Genomic DNA, 25,505 nt, shown 5'->3' on the forward strand with positions numbered 1-25,505 from the left:
GATAAACAAATTCTAAAGTCTAATAAATTGCTGTGTGACCAGCAGGGAATGCTTCACTGTTATTGAATGCTTCCATTTTGTGACTGCTTTTTGTTTGATTGGGACTTAACAGTCTTCACAATATCTGTTTATAATGCCTTGAGGGCTGTTATCAAAAAGGTGGCAAAGGATTTGCTTTGTCAATAAAGATTTAAATTTCAATAACGTAGTTCATAATTAAGTAGTAGGCTTGCTGCCCTTCTGAGACATTTTTTAAGCCTAGCCTATTTCCTCAAAGGTGAGAATCAATCCCTGTACCTGTAAAGTAAATACCTTAACCATTATGTCAATCCCCAACCTATCATCTGTTGAGAAATGAAATCTATCTACCCACTCCTCCAGTTTAAGCTTTATATTTTGTACATCACTGCCTCTGCTAAATATTGCCTATCTAAAACATTTTTTCATCATCTAATATGGAAGAGTGAAACCCACTCAGCCAATTATTCTCCATCAATTATATATCAATGAAAGTGTGGGGCCAAGGCACCATGCCCCCCAACTATATATATATATATATATATATATATATATATATATATATATATATATATATATATATATCATCTCTAAAGTCACACAACACTAAGGAAGGGAGAAACTCTACTTGTTTGCAAATAGCAACTGCCAGCAATCAATTGTTTTCTGAATTATGTGCAACAATTCATTTTTCCATTACAGTTGATCAAACTCTCACTAAGAAGACATTTCCCCATATTCTGCATGATTAAACTAAATGTATTTCTTGTTTTATTTTACAAAATTATGTGCCTTACTGCTTATATATAACCCACTCTTTGACACTATTTTTTTATCAGTATTTGTTTCAAGCCTCTTAGCTATTAATTTTGTGTCCTATTTATTTTGTACTGGAAAAGCATGCATGCAATCAAATAAAACAATAAAACAACTTTTATCTCTTCACTTTAATGAGTACAATAAGTAAACTCATTGCCAGTATCCCAGCTGTCAGCATGCCATTGCTATTCATTTTATTTGGTTTGGCAGCACAGATCTATAGGCACAATAAATGAATATATTAGAGTCTATGATGCATGCTATTAAATGACTGCATGGGAAAATCAGTCTTTTTTTGTGTATAAATAAAACCTAGAGGCTACTGTAGGTTTAACAATATAGCATCCATTTGAACTGACTAAAAAACACCAACAGTAAACAAATATGCCTTCTTAAAAGTCTATCCTGAAATCATCTAAATTTTTTTTTTAATATTTACGTATAACTTGAGTTTGAATTTCCATAGGAAACAGTAGAATCAATTTCTTGCCATTGAGGAATAGCTTCATAATTTGGTTCATCCATAATTCATGAATTTTCACTTGTTTGATTTTTTTTTTTCCTGATTCAGCTTTGACTGATGGCTATGTTTTGCTCATGCTCTGTACCAGTCATACACAACCAATGTTCTGTGTCCTAGAGCCATAGTGAACTGTTTGTTTTTCTGCAACTTCAAATAAGAGGTTGGCTACTGGACTGCATATAATAAAAGTTCTGGTTAAGAGTGCAGGTTGCTTGATGAATTTTTCAAGATATCTGTCTTTCTGTTATTACTGTCTTATCCAAAATCCACGTTGCTGTCCCTAGTAGCAGGGTCGTCAGAGTCCATATTTGTTAAAATGTTCCTTAAGCTGGTAGCCTGACTGGTGTCAAGTATGGGTACATGCCTATATGTATTAAGCAAAGGAAATTTGATTTTTCAATGCAGTGTCTCATACTGTCGTATATCTTATGCAGAAATGTATCGAAAACACCAGACAGCTGACTGTAGCCATTATAACATACCAAAGCAGTTTATTAGTGCTTATAACTGACATTCTGCTGCTGCAAACTGGTTCAAGGAATAAGAGTAGCACATAACAGCAGTGCAAAGGAAGACAGTTTAATTCATTTCATTGGTTTACGCACTCACTCTAGTCCTAGGAGTGTGTGATACAAAAGACATTGCTTGTGACCAGGATGCGAGAGGAGAGAAGGGGAGAAAGACTAAAACGAGAGCAAATGTAACATGAGTGATTGAAATGAGATGGAAAATAATTTAGAGAGGATGTAGGTACTAAACAAGAAAGGGAGAGCTACTAGAAAATTGGGGTTACTTTTACATCAGACTATATTATATACTAAATTCTTGCAAGATCAGTGAATAGCTGTTGATAAAATTAATTGGACTAAATACTAATTTCTTGTACAATCAATGAATAGCTTATAAGGAGATTAAACAGATTCTTTACAGTGTATTTCATGCATACTTTATTTTCAAGCACTATGGTCTGTTTATCAATACAGTAAACTCTCAGTTAACTAGAACTCAGACAACCAGAAAAAAAAAATCGAACCAATACAGTACAATTTTCATGTGTTGCACTTTGCTCCCCCCCCGCAGAAACATACCTTACATTTTTAGAGTTTTATAAAGGAAGATAGGAATAAATTCCCTCTCTCCGCAACCTACAAACAAGTCAAACCAAACAAACAGTATGGGGTACAGTATTAGTCATGCCTATTTTTAATAGCAAATCTCAAGCAACCAGAAACTATAGTTATCCGGCATCTAACAATCCCCATGGGTGCCGGTTAACCGAGAGTTTACTGTATCTGCAGCTGTTAAGGAAAGGACATGGAATAGATAGAGTATTATAAATATATATTTGTATTGTAAAATGTTTTGCAGCTCTTACACAGCTGGTGGTGTTTGTTAATGACAGGGAAGTAGATTCATATGGATACATGCCAACACATTACTCTTTATGGTGACATAAGATGCCTTCTGCAGCCAATGAAATCACACTCTTATGCATATTAAGTACTGGGTATATTAATGATGGAATGTGCTGTTCTTCAAAATCTGAGGGGGGTATCAACTATTTGCCTTATGTATAACCCTCCAGATTAAACTCAAAGTGCACAACAAGTTATATTACTGCAAATGAATAAGGAGTCCTTTTGTCCTAAACCTACATAAAATACAGCTCTGGCTAGCCTACTGGGTGTAGCAGCAGTGGATCAGAAATCAGTAGTTTTGCATAAAACAAGAAAATGAAAGTATTCTAGATTTTTGCATGTCAATAAAATGAAAATTGTTCATAATTTGTTTTCTGTTTTGGCAGGTGGGAAAGAACAAGAGACCACAACAGTGACCTCACTGAGCCAAAATGAGTACCGTGTACCATCTGCTGGCTGCCATTTTGTTCTTTATGTCTACTTTGTGTTCAGCCACTTTCAGTCCTTTCTCACCATCAAAGCCCATAAATATCTCTGGTCTAGTCATTGACTTAACACTTTTGAACAATGCTTCTTCTTATCTCCTAAATAAAACTGAAGAGGATAACTTGTTGAATGGAGTAGTTCAAAGCAATAACCAAATAAATCCATCAGTTTCTCCTGAGGATTCTGTCATTAGATTAAGTACAGAAGCTGTTACTTCCCTGGAAATTTCCACCTTTGATGGTGAACAAAATACAGTAAAGAGGACACATGTTGTTAATTCAGATTTAGGTTACATTAAACCAAATATTACCAGTCTTGGAAGGTCAAATATATCTGAATCAGATGAAGACTCACATTCATCAAATCACACTTTTAGTGCAATACATGACAACATAAATAGCAGTGAGTTACCGAAGGCTAATTTGTCATTGGCAATGGTCAAACCGCAAGGAATGGAGACTACAGTACCATTGCCCACAATCCAAACCAGTGTTAGCAAAATTTTAAATGCTATCACTCAACAAATCAATACAATTACAAAGGAAAACAGCGGTAATGAACATGTGAAAATAACAGAAGCTAGAAGTATAACACGGGATACCAGCACACTGCCAAAAAATGAAATTGGAGTAAAAGTACCTAAAGGGGAGACAGTTAAATATGTCAGTGGACTGACCAAAAGAACAGGTAAGGCACATGCTACAAACATTGACAGATGCATTGATTTCAGAACTAATATGCTAAAATAAACAATGTGATATCAAAGTTTTCAAGTGTGTGTGTGTGTGTGTGTGTGTGTGTGTGCGCGCACGCGAGCTCCAATGCTGAATAGAGTAAATGCATTAGTTAGTATGTATAGAACATTACAAATTTCATCTTTCGACCTTACAGATCTTTTGTTTCAAAAAAGTGCAATAAATGAGAACAAAATTATTTCTTTGACTTGCAATTAAGCAACTAGCAAATAAATTATGTTGACATTTTTTACTAGGTTAGCCACTGAAGCATGTTTTTAACACTGGTGAGTTGTCATGTGAAATAAACAGCTGAGTAGCTAGGTATCGAGGTCAGATTTATAGTTTTGAGAGATTTCAGCAAAGTTAACAAAGTCAAGGGCCACTACCAGAATTATATAATAAGAATTTCTACAGTAGGATTAGATTATTTTGCCCCTGAAGAAACACATTATTTGTGGCTACAGGAGATCCACAACAGGAATAAAGAAGGAAGGAACTCCTAACAGCATTATCCAAATTAGGCAGAATGCCAAAATTAAACACAATAAGATGGCCCCAGCATGGATAGCAGAGCTCCAACAGAATGAATGAAATCATGGGTCCATAGGATTTTAAGCACTGAATGATCCGGATACCCATCATAATTAATAGACTGGAGATCGCATGCCAGAGAGAAAATTCTCCCCACTGGATTAGTTAAATAAGGGGCCTCTACTTGTTTTAACAAAACTGGAGACTTACTATATTTAAAAATCCAAAAAAACTTGCTCCTGGTAGGTCATTAAAGAAAATGAGTCTGTCATTGATTCTGACAACTTTACAATGATATACCCAGAAATATGACATGTATACCACATTGCACAATAGTATAGCCAGAAAAATGCCATGTATTACTTTTTGGGTAATGAAATGTGTAGGAATTAAAAATTAAAAAGCCATGGCAAATTTAACATGTTAAAAAAAAATTATTTACCATAGTTTCATAATACGTTTTCTTGACTTTTTTCCAGAATGCTAAGGTGGCTCCATCAGGTTAACAGACAATAGAATTGCTCTGGAGTTATTGAAACAAACATATTACAGAATTCTTCATCCCATCAGAATCATTGTTACCCCGTGGTAACTGCAAGGAGAACCACAGCATCACTTTTTCCACTTGAAAGACATTTAACAAAAATATTAAAATAAGATAACTTACTTATTCTGCTCCCACATCACCTTTGAAATGGGCCCCAATAAATGTATTCTTAATTTTATTTAAATTGTTATTATTAATTTATTCGGCTTTATTTAGTGGGAAACTCCATCTAAATGTCAAACCCCTTTTCAGTGGAGACTCTGAGAGAAAAGCTCCATACATATTCTATATAATCATTGCATATTAATTTATGTATTGCAATGTTAAGGTTACACAAGACAGCAATGCTGATTTCTCTGTGTAAGAACACACAGTTTTGGTGTGCTGGTACCTGAATACATCATGACACAATGGAATGTTGTGCTGCCCCATATATTCCCTACCCCTCCAAGACAATGAGCTCAGTTGGATGCTCCCCTGCAAGTGATATGCACTGTGTGTTAAAAACTTCAGGTTGAGCATACAAGATGACAGGACTGAGAGGGCCAAATTCATAAAGGTAGTGCGACATGTCCCATTCTCCATTTCAGCAAGCACCCTTATACAGGGCTGCACAATGCTCCAACACAGTGACATGCAGCTCCATGAAGGGCTGGCTCTCTGACTCTGCTGAATATTAATGAGACATTCCAGGGGAGAAGCATATGTAAGCCATGTTATCTGTCGCTTTCCCATTCTGGATACAATAGAAGAGTCTTCATGGGTTCTGTTTAAGCAGCTTTATTTTATAGAAACATAATTACTCAAGGTTACTGAATTTAACTTAATTACAAACTAACAACTGCATTCATGCATGCTATCACTGTGACTGCTCTTTCAAAATGGCCCCATGGAGTGTAAATGTCTAGGATTTTATATGTGCACATAAAGCCTTGAAATGCTTCTTAAAAATACAGAGCACATCACTTGCGCTCCACTCTACAGCCTCCCTCTTTGAGAAATAGATCATACTATGCTATGAGTCTATTGGCATGCAGAAATCACAGGTAATTCCTTCTCATGCATTATACAATGCTATATAGGGTCTATATTGCGATGTTGAATGATAAAAAGAGTGAATGCTCTTTTATCGAACACTAAAAGTCGAAAGCACTGAATTCCGAACACACGGAGCAGCGACTTTTTTTTCCCAGGGAAAAAAATCTTTGGGCCATTTTTGGGACTTTGCCATTTCCTCCTCTGTGGTGCGATCTTGGAGTTGGTATATTTTAGTAGGGGGTGTGGGGTGGGGCAAAGTGTTTGTTTTTTTTTTTTTGCGGAGCAGCGATTTTTTTCCCTGGGAAAAAAATCACTGTTCCATGTGTTCGACATTTACTGCTTTTGGTTTTTATTCGATAAAAGAGAGTTTGCTCTTTTTATCATTCGATGTCTTAATGTAGACCCGCTAAATACACAGATATATGCAATCAAGTCCACGTTGCTCCGTATTTCACACTAGCTTTGATACTCGTCCATATCATGTGATATAAAATGGTGAATGAGATTTAGCAGCTGGAACTGCCTCTGCAAAATGTTTGACCTATGGAATGTTCTGATCATTTTCTGTAGTGGAATCAGAATTTTGAACACATTCTGGTATGGGAACAGTATCTGATTCACTCTTAGATATAAAGGCTGCATCACAGAAACAATGTTGTGATGATGATGGTGATTCTGGTACAGGAAGAAGATGTCTATGATTCCTCCTATATTCCACACCTTCAGAGTCTACCAGGTTCTTGGTTTAGCACAGATGCCTGTAATCTGTCTTATTTGATCAAAACCATTAGTTGTCTGGATTCCTACCATCTCTCCTTCCCTCAATGGATGAAGTAATCTGCTTGATTGGTCGTAACTAGATTTCTGGATATTACGCTTCTTAAACAACTGAGCATTGATGGTTTTATTGTTCTTAGGTTTAGGCTTCAGTGGACTGGAATTAATGGGCAGCGTAGTTCTAGTTTGCCTGGAAAGTAGCCTTTGAGCAGGTGAGCCAAGAATATCGTCACAGGGTACGTTTCTGAGATTAAGTAAATTCAAGAACACATTGGTATTGTCGCACTTTGGCCTTTCAAGCAATTCCTTTACACTCTGTACTGCACGTTCAGCTAGATCATTGGACTGAGGACATTCAGGACTACTAGTGACATGTACAAAGTCCCATTCTTTTGCAAATTTATGAAACAACTGGCTAGAAAATTGAGTACCATTGTCAGAAAGAACTTTGTGTGGATTACCATGAACTGAGAAATGATGTTTCAACTTAATAATAACAGCAGTGGAAGTTAGGTTATGTAGCAGATCGATCTCAAACTAATTCGAATAAGAGTCTACCAAAACCAAGTAGTGTTGATTGTTCCACTCAAAGATAGTTGCAATGACTGACCAAGGTAGTTCAGGAACTGGACTTAGCTGATGTGGTTCTCTTTGCGAATGTGGTCTAGTACTATGGCATACCGAACAAGAAGAAAGTAATTTATCAGTGTATTTTGGTAAGGAAGGCCAAAACACTAATTCTCTGGCTCTTTTCTTAGTGGATGTGGATCTCGGGTGACCGCTATGCAAAATCCAGATATACTCTTGTTGTAAGGAAGCAGGAACAACAATTTTAGGACCTTTTTTTAAATAATGCCATCTTCCATCAACAATTCATCTCTGTAAGGAAAGTAGGCTTGCACTTTAGATGGCACACTTTGACGGCCATCCAACATTAATGTAGTGATTGAGCTTCTGTAAAATTGGATCAGTCTGAGTGTGATCTCTTAACTCACAAAGTCTAGTGGTGGAAAAATTACAATTTACTTTTAGTGTAGACCATTTTGAAATTGTATTTTTGTAACTTGAGCATCATTCTCTGTATTCTTGCTGGAGCAGAATGCATAGACTTCTTTAGAATAGTAACTAGAGGTTGATGATCAGTTTCAATCTGAATAGCTCGACCATAAATGTAATCATGAAACTGGGAACATGCAAATACTACTGCCAAAAGCTCTTTCTCAATTTGAGCATACTGCATCTCTGTTAGGGTTAGTGTTCGAGATGCATAGGCTATTGGTCTTCCCTCTTGATGTATGACTGTGTCAAGATCAAATTTGAAGCATCATAGGAAAGTGTAACTGGTTTGTTTACATCTTAGTATCTTAATGTATGTGTGTGGCAAATTTTTGTTTAAGTTCTTCAAATGCCACCTGGTGCTGTTCCAACCATGATCATGCAACATTTTTGCATGTTAGCTCTCTTAAAGGTGCTGTCAACTCACTGAAGTCTGGTATAAACTTGCCTAAATAATTGACCATGCCTAAAAAATGTTGTAGAGCTTGTACATTATCCGGCGCTGACATTTCAAGAATAGCAGTTTGCTTGGTTGGGTCTGGTCTCAAGCCTGTACTTGTGAACAAATGACCAATGTAGGTAACTTCTGGAAGTCTGAATTTACACTTCAGAGGATTGAGCTTCAAATTTACCTCCAATGCTCTATCTTTACGTTTCTATCATACTCTGGTTCACCATTGCCTCCAACCAATACATCATTTATTGTTATGGCATAAGGATAACCCAAAAATATTTGCTCCATTGCACACTGAAAGACTTCACTTGCAGAATTTATTCCAGATTGTAGCCATAGGAATTTGTATCTGCCAAATGGCATACCAAAAGTAGTTAGAAATGAAGATTTGTGATCAAGCATCACTTGCCAAAATGAACTCTTTGCATCCAAGACAGAGAAAAAGGTGGTATTCGGTATTAGAGCTGCAACTTCTTCGACTGTGCGTATCGGATGATACGGTCTCTTCAATGCTTTCTTCAGATCTGTTGGGTCAATACATATTCTGATTTAATCTGAGCCTTTTTTGTGAATGGCTACCATGGACGATGCCCATTTAATTGGTTGTGTGACTAGACAAATCACAGCTTCCTGCACCATTTTATCCAACCGAACTTTGACTTTATCCTGCATAGCTATCAGAACTCTTCTTGCTGGTCTGACTACTGGAGTGACCTCTAGGTCTAACTTCATGGAATACACAACTGGAAGTTTGCCTAACTTGTCATCAAAAATATCAGCATATTCTGAGAAAATGGCTTCTGAAAAATTAGAACTTCAAATGCACTTACATGATGAACTTCTTTAGCAAATGAAAGCAGATTCATTCTCAGACTATCTTTGAGACCCAGTAAAGACTGCACTGGCCTTCTGACTATGTAGAATAACAAGTTGTAACACTTCTTGGTCAAATAACATGAAAGAATCACTGACCCTTCGGTTTGAATTTCTTCACCTCCATAAGCAACAAGTCTCGCACTACTGGTTACATTGAGTTGTCCGTTGGTTCTCACTTTAGCAAATGTGTCTGCTGATATAACATTACACATTGAGCCAGTGACTCCTTTAAGCTCTGAGGACTTTCCATTAATCTGGACAGTACAAAACACTTCACTTCTTGTTAATAAGTTCACTGCATCAGCTCTTTCATCAAGCACAGATACACCATCCACATAGAAAGCTGACTGCTTTGGCTCTACTTGATCAACTTGCTTTCTTGTGTGACCTTTCTTTACAACTGTGTGAGGCTTAATCAATTAATGAAACTTTTAGAAATGGTTCTATTTTTTACACTTATGACATTGCTAACCAAATGCTAAGCACGTCTCTCTTTTAGACTAGTGATTTGCACCACAGTTGTGACAGTTAATAAAGTTAGACATGGGTTTTGCTGATTCATGCTTGTACTGCACTGAGCTGGAACTTGCTCCCTTTTTAGAATTTGCTGGAAAGCTGCGCATCTTCTTTGGAAACCCTGTAGCTGCCACGTGCTTGGGTCTGCTTTTGCTTGCCACATATTGCATGCTGTCTACATTTGCTCTAGAGCCTACTGAAACCATGCCCTTCTCACTCGCAAGCATACTTGTGTGGTTCTCTGTTACCTCGTGGGTTTGACAAATCTCTATGGCTTTGCTCAATGTTAAATCACTGTCATGAAGTAAAATCTTTTTCATGTGCCTCGTAGTACCACTGAATAACTGGACTTTGCAAAATAAACTTCTTGGGCACTTAATACTCTTGTAATATCATTTGAAAGGCTAAAATGCTAAAGTCATTTATCAACATTTTGCCAAAGTCATTTAGCATCTTTTTAAGAAACATCTCAAACAACATTACAATGTGACTGAATAACTCTCAGGCACTGTAATACTCTTGTAATGTTGTCTTTTTTCAAGAAATCACCTCTTATCAGTGTAAGAAACATACCAATTAACTGCACAATGTGAATAAATCAGACATCTCTTGCTTTAAACTCAATAACTTTTTGAAGTAATTCCACTATGTGAATAACTGCAGAGAGCACACTGAAATGTCCCCAGAATGGCAGTACCTTATTAGGCAATTCTCTACAGTGCAAGAAACACTCTGTAATGGGGCAGTTTGCGAATAGACACACCCAGCACAGGAAACTTTTCGCAATTGCTATACTTTGACTGTATTTCATGAAATAGTTGCACTTTGCACACAGTAAACTTTTCAAATACATATGCAGTAATAAGCACACACTGTAAGTACTTTTATATACTTTGAGATACTTCAAATAACTTTAGTTACACCCTTGATACAATACGAAGTCATAGTTATGCCAAAACATGGCACTTTGCCAAAACACATGCAGTCGCGTTGCTTTATTTCTGCTTAATGTGCCCTTTTTTGCCCTTATTATATTTGTTTTGCTTGGTTAAGCCCTTTTCATGCCGATTGTACTTTTCTTTTACTCGTTTTACTCTACGCATGCCCAGTTTTGCTTGAAATACACTTGTTTTGCTTTATACGTGCTTGTTTTATCTTTAAACATGCTCATTTAGCTTTGCTGTTAATCACTCCCTCAAATACATTTATTTTAAACATCTTCTGTTAGTTAAACTTTCTGTAATAAAAAACAAAACTTCACAAGCACCAAGGCAAAAACATAAATAGCAGAGCAGAGCTTCAAAAAGCACAGGTCAAGGATGAACATTTTAGTTTAAATTTATTCTGGTACCTCGGCATTTTGCCTTCAAGGAATAACAATGCCACATCACATCCCACAATTTATACAAAACTTCTTTCCACCAATTAAAATAATTAGTCAATTAAGGCAATTACATAAAGCGCCTTCACATATTTTAACTACTTTAAAGGAGCCAAAACCTACTTGAAACATTTGCATGTACTAAAAATCAACATCCATTGAAAATATTACAAATTACCCTAACACAATATAATTTAATATAATGAATTTGTTCTTTAATAATTTATTACATATTTTTATTTCTTAACCAAATACGTGTAAAGACTTACTCTAAAACTTATCCTATCCCTACATTGGAAAAAAATAAATATTACAAAGTGTTATAAAGTAAGCTTACTGTCAATGTTCATGCCCCTTGGTTGTAGTGTCCTAAAATTTATAATCATCCTACAGTCCAGTTTGTCCTTAAAATTACCCCCAAACTGTTTTAGTGTGTTAGCATGTCCGTTTATGGAATTTGGGGGGAGTTTTAAGGAGGAGATGGACAAACTGGAGTGTAGGATGATTATAAATTAATTCTGATCAGCACGGCCATACCCACCATGTCACAGTACTGATGAAGATGAACATAGTGCTGGGGAGCTACTAGATATCAGGAACTCATCTTTAAAGTGCCATAATGGAGCCCTCATCAAAATATGGAAAGGGCATAAGAGGAACCACAAAACACCTAGGAGTCATCTTTATTGTGACCAGTGCCAGTGTTAGTAACAGGATCAGGAGATACACTAGATCACCATGGAATAAATGCCACAATGGTAGCAATGTAATTACATGGATCAGGAGGTGGGGGTGATAAACTAGACCACCAGAGAATAAGTGCCATAGTGGTAGCATCATTACTACGGGGATCAGGAGGGTTAGTGGGGGGGTATACACTAGATCACCAGGGAATAAGTGCCATAATGGCAGCAACATTACTGCAGGGACTGGAGGGATACACTAGACACCAGGAAAAACTCCATAAGGTGCACTAAGGCACAGAACATAATAACAGTGATGGGGAGGGGCCATTGGCCACACTGTAAAGTGCCATAATGGCACCATCAAGAGTATGGGCATTGGGAGGTAGGGGAACCACTAAACAACAGATAATACATATTAAAATGCCACTTTTTTGCCAATAGTAGTACTGGGATCAGTGAGCTGGGGGAAACCACTGTACACTAGAGATAACTTAAACTGCAGTAACTGCATAAACATCATAAGGGTGATCAGGGGGTGGGGTGAACCCCAAGGAAAACTGGACAATTTTGAACAGTCTACAATTAGGAAAGTTATTATTTGTCATAGTAATGTTGACTGTAAAACAACAAACTTAGTTTATGTTAGTAGGTTTAAGCTTTGTCTTGTCTTTCACATTGGTAAGCCAAACAGAAGGTTAAGGGATCGCATAGAACAATATATTTATGATATGAATCATCTAATTTAAATAATGCCTTAGTGAAGCATGCTTCTTTACTGGTAACTCAGCATATTTTTAAATTTTCTGTGTTAGAGCTAGTGTACTAAAATATAAGAGGAGGTGACATTGTGAATAAAACTGAGGTATGGAACATACCTGGATTAGTAGATGGAAAGGAACATCTTTTCCAGGTGTGAATGAGACTTGTTCTTTAAAACCTATTTTATGCTCTAGACTGTTACATCATTAATCATGTGACTTATGCTTTGTTCTAAATTGTAGTTCCGAGTATGCATTTTAGATACTTGATACAATGTTAGTTTACACGAATGCTTGTATTTTACATTGTATTTATTAAAAGTTCACCGTTGCTGATTTTGCTGTACTTTTTTTGATTGTTTTTTTAATTATTCATTTTTTTATAGTCTAATAGTTCATTTTGAGAGATGCCTTTTTTGGTTTCTTAGATAAAATAGACAAAAACAATGTGGATGCAAAGATAATGACAAAGGCTGTCTGAGGACAGGCTGTACATAATGAAATGCGTACATGAAACAGGCATTCTATAAAGGACAGAATTAATTTAGTATATTTTAAAACTAGCTTTACCTTACACAGTGTGGTGGAGACAGCAGCCATTAGGTTGTTTACTTCATTCCTCCTCACTGTTTCTTATGCAGCTTTTCTAGTAAATAGAAACATATTTTCAATAGTTACTATAACCAGATGCTAAAAATACCATTCAATACCATATGGCAGAAGCACAAAACTAATGCGTTTTAAAATGCAATATTTTTCATTTTTATTGTTATTTTATTTTAATTTTATTTAGCAGTTAGACAGACTCAGCTAAATGGACATTTTCATACCACTACCTGTTTATTGTAATTCATATTTTTACACATTTTGTACAGTGAAGATACTATGCAAATGAAAAGTTTAGACGAAGGTCAGTATTCATAGTCACTTACCCAAATGCCATAGTGGTATTACTGCTGTTTATGAATGAGCCTAGCAAAGAATATGGCACTTATTCTCTGGTGGCCTAGTGTATCCCCCCAATAACAAAGGTGTGATTCATAGAGCCCATCTACACTAATGTGCAAGGACTGAAAAATAATGAGATGCAAATGAGAACTGTTGTAGTATGCTAATGAGGCAATTTTGAAATTTATAGTCCGACATCCCTCTGGTACACACATCCATTGTTAAATGTGGTCTGCACCTTTGATATTAGAGTTTCAATCCACAAACTTGTTTACCCAAGTACACACAAGCATTTTCCTGACATACAAATGGATTATTTTCTCCAGCAATCCCTTCAGCAACATTTCCTAGTGTGCACAAGCCCTAAAGTGAAACATTCACCCAAGCAACCCCTTCAGTAACATGTCCCAGTATATGCAATCACCAAAGTGAAACATTCACTCAAGTGACCCTTTCAGTTAAATGTTTAGGAATAAACAAGGACTAAAATGAAATATTCACCAAAGTGACCCCTTCAGTACTATGTCCAGCTATGCGGAAGCACCAACTCAGCTCCCCATGTATCTCCGTATTCTGAATGAAACCTGTTGCTTTCTGGCATAACTTCAGGGTAAAGGATACACTTTTTATGCACCTGAGTTTATAAATAGATTCATGTCTATGAAACAAACCCCTGCGCATATATGTAATCCCCCTTAACAGTGTAGTAGCTGTCCCTCTACCCTGTTATGCATTAATCGTGTTACACATTTCTGATGGAGAGGACTTGTTCACAAAAATTTCTCCACATTTCTGTAGTCATCCTGACAGTCCAGGATTTGCATAACCTTGTAGTGTCACTCTTTGTGGTTTACTGCTATGAACATGTGAAGCCCCATACTATGAAAACTGTAATTCACTAGTCAGAAGATGGATACAAGTGATATAAATTAATGTACTAGCAGTAATTAAGATAGTAATGTGTGGAGGGGCCTGATTATGCTCCAGTATTGTGGAAAAGATAAGTGATAGCATTGTTACCTCACAGCAAGAGGTTCTCTCGTTCGAGTCTCGGAGTGGCTTGGGAGTGCCTTCTGTGTGGAGTCTGTATGTCCTCCCTGCAGTTGGGTAGCGTTCGAAAGACATGCATGTGTAAATGGGCATGCCTTCGTTGAAGACTGGGCATCTAGCTGGCACGACGGCATTTCATAAAAATCTACTGCCAATAATTAGCAGACCGGAGTTCCGCTGTGGTGACCCCCTTACCGGGAAAAAGCCGAAAGACAAACAACAACAACATTGTGGAAAAGATAAACATTTGTTTTTATTAAAAGTGTTGCATGTTTTTCACTGTGATTATTATTATTATTATTATTATTATTATTACTGTTATTATTATTATTTTTTTTACCTGTGGATTGAATGATAGTTTTGATTCGGCCTGCAGTATTTGAAAAAAAAACAAACATGTTAAGCACATCCCTAGCATGAGACTCAATCTTAACAGTGTTTACAGTGCTAAGTTGGTTAAGCATCCCTAAGTGCTGTTACAATCCAGTGTCATGCCAGGCATATTGTAGGCTGACAAGGACAGGAATGAGAAGGAGAAGGTGAACACCAAAAGGGTGTCAGAACAACAGCTTTAAAAGCTCTTTGTTCCTCAAATGGGGAATAAGAAGTTAATTTTTCAATTTTCAATGATATTATATTCATAAAGTGGCTGAAAGTATTTTAGGAAATAAGCCAACACGAGAATGTAGATAGATTCTCCAGATACGGATAACTGCAATTAGAGGTACAGAAAATAGCCGGGGGGAGGCTGGAATTTTCTGGAGAAAGCTGATAAAAGAACCAAGGTATGGGGAACAAATAATTAAAGAGAGAAAGGTAATAAAATGGAAAGAGGCCAAGAATGACTATGTTTTTGACTGCTGCCTTTTCACAGAGCCTGCTTTACAAGCTGGTAAAGCCCTTCTCACTTCTACACTTTTATTTATTTATTTTTTTTTACAAAGTAGTACATGGACTAGATAAACCAAAGCTCTATGCAGTACAAATAATTATTATTAGTTCTCTGATCATAACCAGCTCCGCTCTTGACAAGGATACCACAATTTATATCAAGGGTGGATTTCTTGGCATCCTGATCTTGAACACATATGATGGTTAAGATCCAAAAGCCATTCATAATTTTCTATATATATAAATATAGGGTCGGTATCAGTTTATCGAACAAGCTATTCACTGAGCACCTCTTTGGCAAACTCTATTACTTGAAATCTTAGTCTGTCAAATAATCATTTCAATGAAGATTTTCCCAAGGGAAAAAAAAACAGTGGGCTGTCATTGGGAATCTGCCCTTTTCTCCAATGTTGTGCGATCTCAGAGTTGGTATATTTAGTTAGGGGGGGTGTGGGGGGCACGGCTCACCACATTGGTGGCTGTAGCGCACAGCTCCCCACTAGGGTGGTTTTAAATAATGCTGTTTTGTTGGGGTTGCTGAGTTGGCCAACGGGTTCTTTACTCTGGGAAAATATTTCACTGAAGTGATTGTTCGATGGATTAAGATTCAATTAATTGGATCTGACGAAGAGGTGTTCGGTGAACAGTTTGTGTGATAAAGTAATATTGACACTATATATATATATATATATATATATATATATATATATATATACACACACACACACACACACACACACACACATATATATATATATATATATATATATATAGTTACATGTTAAAAGATTGAACGTTTGAAACATCGAACTGCATATGGTCGAGACCATATGGTCCATGTTTCAAAACATTGATCTTTTAACATGTATAAAATTAGATGAAAGAAATTAGCTAGAAGACTGCAATGCAGGGGGGCAAGCCCCCTTTCACACCACACCCCCCCTACTTAAATATACCAACTCCAAGATTGCGCTACACTGAGAACACAGCGTGGAACGGGAAGTTTTCCTATTCTCTGTTGTAGCGTGATCTCGTAGTTGGCATATTTAAGTAGGGGGGTGTGGGTAGTGCAGCCCCCCACATGGAGGGTGCAGGGGGGCTTGCCCCCCTGCATTACAGTATTCTAACTAATTTCTTTCATCTAATTTTACACATTAAAAGATCTATGTTTTGAAACATCGACCATATGGTCTCGGCCGTATGCAGTTTGATCTTTTAACATGTAACTATATATATATATATATATATATATATATATATATATATATATATATAAGTGTGTATGGGATCCATACAGATCCCCAACTGCACTTTCCACCGAATCATAAATTACCGAGCATACTTAACTGAAAGTGCTGTTCACCGAAGCAGCACTTTCGGATAAGTATGCTTGTTGTGCCAGTTGTACTACGGTGCGGTTAAGGAAAAATTCCCTTTTCCCCACTGTTGATGTAGAACCCATGTAAATAAGCATATAAAAATATTTAAAAAAATTCTTTAATTATCCTAAAATATGCTTTAATTTCAATATAGCTGTTATACTGACATTGTCATCAATGTCCGGAAAATTGGTGACATCCAACCTCACATGTCACCTCAGTTCACAAATATCTAAATCTAGGCCCAAAATTCTGCCCTGTCTGTCCTTTATCAATTGCTGTAAGGCAACAAATTCAGATGTAGATATTTATGAATTGAGGTGGCATTTGAGGTTAGATGTCACCAATTTTCCGGGCATTAATGACAATGTCAGTATAACAGCTATATTGAAATTAAAGCATATTTTAGGATAATTAAAGAATTTTTTAACATTTTTATATGCTTATTTACATAGGTTGTATTTAATTGTATGGATTTTAACATGTACTATTTGGTATTTTAAGAATGGGGTATGTTTATTGATTCATTTATTAGTTACTTTTTATCACATAGTTATTCAATGTTTCAATTTTCTAATTATTCATGTTTTAAGCTGTATAAAAAGGTTGAGTTTGCACTATTAGTTGTTCTGAAGAAGTCCAACAGAGGTTGGATGAAAGCTCTTAACTTGTGGCATCAATAAAACTTTGGAATTCAGCTTCTGTCACCACTGGTGCTTCTGTACTTCAGTGAAGTGTGTTTTCTTTGAGTTACTAAGTCATCCTGATATGTTTTGGAACTGGACGGACAGGACAAAAGAACACTGTAGTCTCCCTTATTGCAATAATTTCTTTCTCCTTATTATTCCTCAGACTCACTAGGTCTGTGTATACTTTCCAGCGTTCTTTTCCTAATTTCTCGCTCTCTTTTTTTTAGTTTGGAGAATAACTGCAGTGCATGTGTACTATATAAAATATAAATATAGTAATTCCATAATCATTTCAGTGACTGCCATTACAGAAAAACAATCCCACAATGATAGGAAGGAAAATCAGAATGATTGTTTTTGCAGGAGGATCGTTCCCAGTGGTACTTTTTACGGATGGATTTATTTATTTCTTAGCTGCTTACATGAACTGATCCTTCATGAATCATTATTTAACCACATCTTAAGCACAAGAGTAAAGTGAAATATAATGCACATTTGCATTTTAATGTAGCCAGTCAGTCATCCATCACCATATAATATACTTAATTTGCATTTCTGTAGAAAATGACTCTTTCATTTTTGTAAGGTCTAATAATTTAATGATATTTTGAATCAGCATTAATTAATTTTTTGATGCACGGGATAACGTTTTACTTTTGATTTTTTTTTTTTTTAGAATCTCCAACGACCTTACAAGGAAGTGTGGCAAGTAGGGCAATGGCAGTATTCCTAGCCATAGCGATAGCCCTTGTTGCTTTCTTGGCATTGATCTATTTCATCTATGCTAGGAGCCAGAGGAAAGACCTTTTCTCTCACCATCGGCTCTATGATAACGGATATGATGAGCCTGGTAAGTGCAGCTGGAATTACCGAATGCTTTGATTTGCTGTGTAGGAGGCATCATAGTGTAATGCACTCCTGTAACCCTTTTACACATCAGTAGTTTGATATGTACCACGGTTGCCACTCAACTGGCAAGATAACATGCTATCAAAATTCAGGATAATGACACTTCTCTTTATGGTTCATGAGATGCAACCTCTGTGCTGAAGACTACAGTACTAATGTTAGCATTTTATATTTCAATAATGTTTAAAATATCACCAGGGGAGTGGATATTATGTGGTGTACTTCCCCCCATTAACATAATAAATTAACATAGTATTGGTTACCTGAAAGTGTGACAGTACTGGAATGTATATAATGTGAAATGGAGCAGTTCTGTTGTGTGTGTACATGTATATATGTGGATGTATGTAAGAGGACTTATGTGTGTTTATTTGTGTGCTGAAAAGGGATAACGCTTTTGATACATTGTGCTTTGGATTGTTGGATTCTGGGAGGTAGTAGTGGATTCATGATTGAATACAAGTACAAAAATCACATTCTTCAAACTAACACTTGCTTGAAATATACTTTCTGGTATAGCTGTAAAAGCTATAATAGGGCAGGAGAGATCCAGCAGTTAGCTACCATTATGTAATAGAGACATCTTTTGTGTAAATGTGCCATATATCCATAGACTTACTATAATTAACATTATAGGACCATCAGAACACCAAGTACCCGTAAGCAAATTACTATTCAAGCAGATGATAACAGGAATCCATGATGACAGTAATCCATGATCACACTTCTTAATGTTGACAGCATCAATGTACTATGATGAATGTATCAGTTTATTTGCAGTGTTGTTGTGTAGGATATTAGTGTCGAATATATCTTTTATCTTATAGCTGTATAGGAAACACTGTATTAAATGAGTTTCAGTGGGTTCAAGATGGAAGAAATTATCACCTCACTTCTTCAACAGTTAGATTTCGGTTTGCAAAGCAGGTGTCCCGAGCTTAGTAACATGTCCAGGTCATCACACTCTTGGCAAATGAAGGAAAGGAAACACTGATTGCCCAAATAAAGTTTGTTTTCATTCAGTGTAAGGCTATTTTACCTACTCCCTGTCCCACAGCTGTAGTACCCTTCTTTCCATCAAGCCAATAATACTTTTATGACTGCAAATCTAGGTAACTGCTAACTATCCTGACATCCTACTTTCAACAGCTTCACTCCTTTTATCAGTCAAGCAAGTACTTAGTAGTATTTTATTTTTATAGTTTAAGTTTGCTACATGCAGATCCTATTAAGGAACAGCTGATCACTGAGTATCTTCATTAGGTAATCATTTGTTTCAGTTTAAGTGTCTTATTCAGGTTTCCTGAAATAAGAAGTAGAGAATTTAGTCGGTTTTAAAGCTAGCTAGTAGTCTCTACTATATATCTTAATAAACATTAGCTGTGATCACAGTTCTAATGCAGAACTCAGTTGGTTGCAAATGAAGTTAAATCACTATTTAGCTAATTGCAATACTGCTTGGCTAAAGATATTGCTGCTGTGATGCTGTTTGTATTGTTCTGCATATGTACTGTTTGCTGTAGTATGTTCTTTACTGCTCACTCACTGTCCTTTTTATTGCAAGCACTTCTTTTTAATATCTCTTCAGCTCGTTCACATCTTTCAAACTTGTCTGTTAGGGCCTCCTCTTTTGCTTTTTAAATTTTAGGTTCTTTAAGGCTACCTAACAGGCTACACATATTCATCTCTCAATTACTGTTTCCATTCCAAGCCGAGTGAATCTATAGAGCCTTCCAGATTGTCTGTCAACTGAAATAAGGCAAGGAATGTCAGAAGATCCACAAACCTTTTTTATGATGTCCTCTCACTTTATATTTTTCATAAGAATGACCGCTTGATAAGGCCACAGCTGCAGCTTAGTCTTTTGGCTGTCATATATATTGTGGCTGCTGCTAACAGAGACAAAATGACTTCCAGCTTGGCTCCCCCCAATTACTCTGAGTTTCAAAACCATTTGTTGGCATCAGCACCAGTAAGCCAATCACTTCAGACACTATTTATTGTCTTATCTGACGTTTTTATTTCAAGTGAACATACTTAGGTATCATTTAATTTTTGATTCCTTTATCTTACATAGTATCCAGTTCAGTCAATCCATGAGTATCGGACTGTGCATGTGTAAACTGAGTGTCTCACTGTAATGCGTGAGTTTTGGTCTGCTGCATTCCCTTCCCATCCAAAATTCCCCAGCTATCCCCTAGATAATTTAATTTATATTTTCTTCTCCCCCACCCATTCTGCACTAATCAGTCTCCTCCAATTAAATGTCTCTGTACTTCTACGACTCATCAACCCTTTAAATTGAACTTCCCGTTTCACAGTCCACCTTGAACACCTATATAACATATCGATTTTGTAGTTCCAATTTGTAAACTTTTCAAAACCCCTAACCTGTAATATCCTATTGCTGCTCAGTGCCTGCATATTATAAACCACTTAGACAACAACACATAACTCTGCATTCGCCAGCCAGCATTCATCCCTCTTAAAAACATCTTCTTAAATTCAGTATAATTATTCACATATTCAACAGCATAAAAACTTTACAATTTCACCAACCAGCTCCTCATAAAAGTTGAAAATGGATGCCAATTCATATTCCCTTATTGTGTCAACTTCTCAAATTCCTAATACAAATGTTTTAGTATATGTCCCCGATTGTCCCTGATTATTTCTGGATTCATCCAGGCAAGTGGATCAATGTTAGAAAGAGACTTTCCTCACCGAAAGAAGTTTATGAGTAGCGTTACTTGGACTGAATGTTTAGATATGAAGAAGAGTTGAGATACGACTACAGGAAGTTGTGAACTGAAATGGGGCGGTGAGGGGAGGATGGAAGTAAAGGAAAATAGAGAGGGGAGTAAACATAGAAGGAAAGGATAAAGTAAACATGAAACAAAAATGATGCTAATGTTCAGATCGATTAAAACGATATCTAAAAAAAATATTATGCAGTTACATGATAAGGAAAGAAAGCAAAGTAATATGCAATAGTAAGTTAGATGTTAGTACAACAAACATGGAAACTAAAAGAGCAACAAAAAAAAGTTTCATTACAACAGTTAGAAGGTCAGACTGTAAGGCTTTTTACATTGTCTGAAGTGTGGTATTAACCAGAAATTTAGTCCATTTCGATAATCAAATTCTTGGATTCAAACATTATATTCCAAGCTGACTGAGTGCAATAAAACATTGTATGCAATACAAAAAAGGTTATACCTGATGTAAATGTTAGCTGTATACGAGCAAATGAGCAAATAGATGTGTTGTCTAATTGAGGAACATTATGATTGTAAGATGAAACTTCGGCAAAAAAGTCATTTTATGATAAGCTAACAAAATTACAGAGTTCTAGAAGAGATAAAATCTGAAGTTGTCAATGTGTTAGAAAAGTTGACGATCATTAGACTGAAGATCCAGATGAAGGAATGAAGTAAAGGCAAAATAAGGGAGAAAAATGAGTGGACATGCAATAATTAAAAAAATAAACAAATACATTAATGAAATTATATTAAATATAGCCGCATATGAAGGAAGATAACAAGTTAGAAGTGATACAAACAATGGTATTATCCCCATATCCTTTGTAGATCAAGAGAAGGGAGACAGAGATAAAAGAAAAATATGAAACAATGACAAACAGATAGGAAGAAAAGAGAGTGTGGAAGTTAAAAACTGCAAATGTGAGTCTTTTTTTTCTTTCAGCTTTTCCTGGTTAGGGGTCACCACAGCGGATCACCTGTCCGCTCATGACTGGCAGTGGAGATTTATGGTGTCGAGTTGCCAGCCCGGCACCCAACCTTCCACGGAAGGCACACACATGCACGCACTCATGCCTAGGGCCAAATTAGAGTGTCTAATCCACCTGCAGCAAGTCTTTGGGATGTGGGAGGAAACCGGAGCACAAAACCTGCAAATGTGAGTAGTCATAAGAAAGCTAGTACAGGTGGGAAAAGGATGGGTTTAAAAGGGAAGACAAATATTGAAAATAATTATTTCAGTTCTATGTATGGAAATTGGTGTTTTAAAATTAAGAGGCTTTCAGTTGATGGATGGAACCAGGATAGGTGGGAGAAAGGGATATAATAGGTAAAAGAAGAGAAAAGTAAATAAGTAGAAAAGGGTTAGCCACGATAAACAGAGATTACGGTTTTACACAAATAGCATCAGAGAAGGATATATAAGTACATTAGAGAAAAAAAGATATTTCAGGAAATTGGTATGTCACATTAATTCAGACTTAAAGAGAGAATGTGAAAAACAAGTTATTGGAATGCTGGGCAAAGATTAAAAAATAGACGGAGAAAGAAAGAAAGAAAGAAAGAAAGAAAGAAAGAAAGAAAGAAAGAAAGATTAGATGTATGCATACTTCTTGTTTTCATTATAAACAGAAGACCAGAAGAAAATGAAGCAAGTCTGATCTCCCTGTACAATATATGCAAATTAGACAAAATATCTCTTGAGTGTTAAAGAAATCTTTTGACTTTTAAATTGTGATGTTGACATAAAATCAGGTTTACCTAGAGGTGCTATGTTGATAGCATGAGCTGAAACAATGATTCAGATAGATGTACATTGTCAAAGGAATAATTACTGTAAAATACCAAGAGTTATGGTGATGTGGGAGTTTGTATAACATGCTGGCGAGATGAAGATTTAGAGAACTCATTCACTGGAAAGGCAGAACCCTTAAAGTATTTTCATGGAATGTAATTTAATTAAAACTAAACTGGGGCACAGACACTTTCTGAAATATACCTTGTAATATGTCGTATTAAACATTCAAGACACATAGATTACAAATGAATGTGGGGTTGCCACATAAAAAGTTGAAAGTCAGGAACATCTGGCATGGAAAATAAAAGATTAACCATTTGTTACATGTGGGCTATTAACATTAATCATGATTAAGAATGGCAGTCATTCTATATTAATGAAAGAAAAACGTGTTTATGCATCCTCAAACAAAAGGAGGCATGAACAAAGAAACAAATGTGGGAAAATGTGAATGATAAAATAATGCAAGTTGATTAGAAGCAATACTGCTGATTTCATGATGTTACAACATCTTAATGCAAGAACAGTCGTATAATAAATTTTAACCTATATGAGAATGGATCTACTGTCAGCCATTGAATGGGATAACCATTGTACGGCTGAACATCGAAAAATAATCATTTAAATTTCACTCCGCAAGCTTTAATTTCATTGACAGGGTAAGCAACCCATCTCACACATGGAAGTGTTTCAAACCCATTTTCCCCACTGTAGTGCAGTCTTAGAGTTGGTGTATATAGTAAGGGGAGTGTGGGAGCAAAGCCCGCCATGTTGGCGGGGTGTGAGGTGGCAAAGCCCCCCACCTTGGTGGGTTTGAAACACTTCCATGTGTGAAACGGGGAAGTGTTGGACAATTAGTTACTTACCCTGTTGATGAAATGAAAGTTCAGTGAGTGAACTTTCGATGTATATTCTTCGATGGTGAGCCGCTCAATGGTTAGCTCATTTGATGGCCAAACATAGACCCTATGAGAATACAGGGAGGCTGTTAGTCCATGGAAATATGATTTATTAATTTTAGTAGTTATGATTGTCAGGTGGATAACATGCATCTTCAAATAGGAAGGACAGATGCAGGAAACCGATAACAGACAGAAATACTTTGTGATGGCAGAGAATAATGACAAAATAACAACACTGAGGCAGAATATTTTGAGGCAAAAGGACATAAAACATACTTTGTTAAAGTAGAAGATATTTACAGTGATATGAAGAGATGTATGTAAGTAAAGACTTGAATATTACTGAATAGAAAAAAAAACTAAGTAGAGAAATAGTTTGACAACTAAAGACAAAAATGCAAACAAACACAGGAAGTAAATGTGACAGTGACTACAACCTAGAGATGTAAAACTACACTTATTAAAAAGTATAAAGAGAGAATATAATAAGTTGATAAAAAATGAAAATGGAGAATTTTCAACAGATAAGGTAGGATCAGATGCTGACAGCAATTCATTTTAAGAACAGCATGCTTTGCAAATCAGTGGTGGGCTACATGGGGAAAGGGTTTCAGAAAGTGACTGGTATATGAATGACAACATGTGTACATGCCACTATCAAGAAACAATTTCAGAGTTTACTCTGTATTTCTTAAACACTTGGCTAAGAATTCCATAGGGAGATTTAAGTCATTTTATTAGAAGGGTAGGCAACCTAAAAAACATTCCAATACCTATGACTTTCACAAAAGAAACAATCAGTACCTGTAAAAGATCTACCTCCTGCCAACCTCAAATTTCCGTTTGTGTTAATTTGGTGAATGGTTTAATGTTTCCAGGAAACTTCATAAAGGAACTGAGTTATCTTCCTTAAGTCAACACTCCTCTTATTAATGTATCCTAATAGTATTCTTTGCATTCCTTTTAAATTTAAGAAGTTAACTTTAAAGTTTTAATTTCTTAAATAGTCTTATTGACAACGGCAGCCCTGTGATTGTTGTTTGCTTGTAAACAATGGAAGGAGTTTATTAGCAGACCTTTACTGAATATCTCCATTCTTTCCTTTAGATAAATTGTTATTTTTCTCCTAATGTAAGCCTGATATCTGCCCCAATTTCCTCAAAGGGTACATTACTAACTCAGTAGTTAGCTAGCAACCTGCTTCTTGATTGCATTCTTTGCCTAAACTATTACAGGAAATAATATGTAATCAGATATAGACTTCATTAATAAATTGCCTGTGCTTTCCAAACATCAATACTGCTTTGTTTCTGGTAGAAATTCTACTACAGATTTATGATAGCTCTCTCGCAATTCTCTGTGGCTGTAATTTTGGTCTCTTTGCTGCTGTTTTGTTTACTGATCTTACTAAAACCTTTGATTAGGTACGTTATCAAATTTTGAATTCTGTTGTCTTTGGCAATGGTGTTAGGGGATTGTTTTCAAGCTATTTTCCAATAGAAAATTTTAAGAAAAACTCAGGTTCATCAGTTTCTGCAATGGCTATTATTCACCCTGGA

At 36.1% G+C, this 25,505-nt stretch overlaps 1 protein-coding gene across 1 annotated transcript in view; it reads left to right on the forward strand.

Moving 5' to 3' along the window:
* Positions 1-25,505, forward strand: part of LOC122791794 — a 233,309-nt gene that overhangs the window by 186,748 nt on the left and 21,056 nt on the right. The window contains exons 3-4 of the mRNA XM_044059740.1: positions 3,165-3,951; positions 18,255-18,428. Coding sequence (XP_043915675.1) covers positions 3,210-3,951; positions 18,255-18,428 — 916 coding nt within the window. The 5' untranslated portion in view covers positions 3,165-3,209. The remainder of the gene's footprint in view (positions 1-3,164; positions 3,952-18,254; positions 18,429-25,505) is intronic.

This window comes from Protopterus annectens, chromosome 17.part0 (assembly GCF_019279795.1).
Source record: "Protopterus annectens isolate FY-2018-M chromosome 17.part0, PAN1.0, whole genome shotgun sequence".
NCBI lineage: Eukaryota > Metazoa > Chordata > Ceratodontiformes > Protopteridae > Protopterus > Protopterus annectens.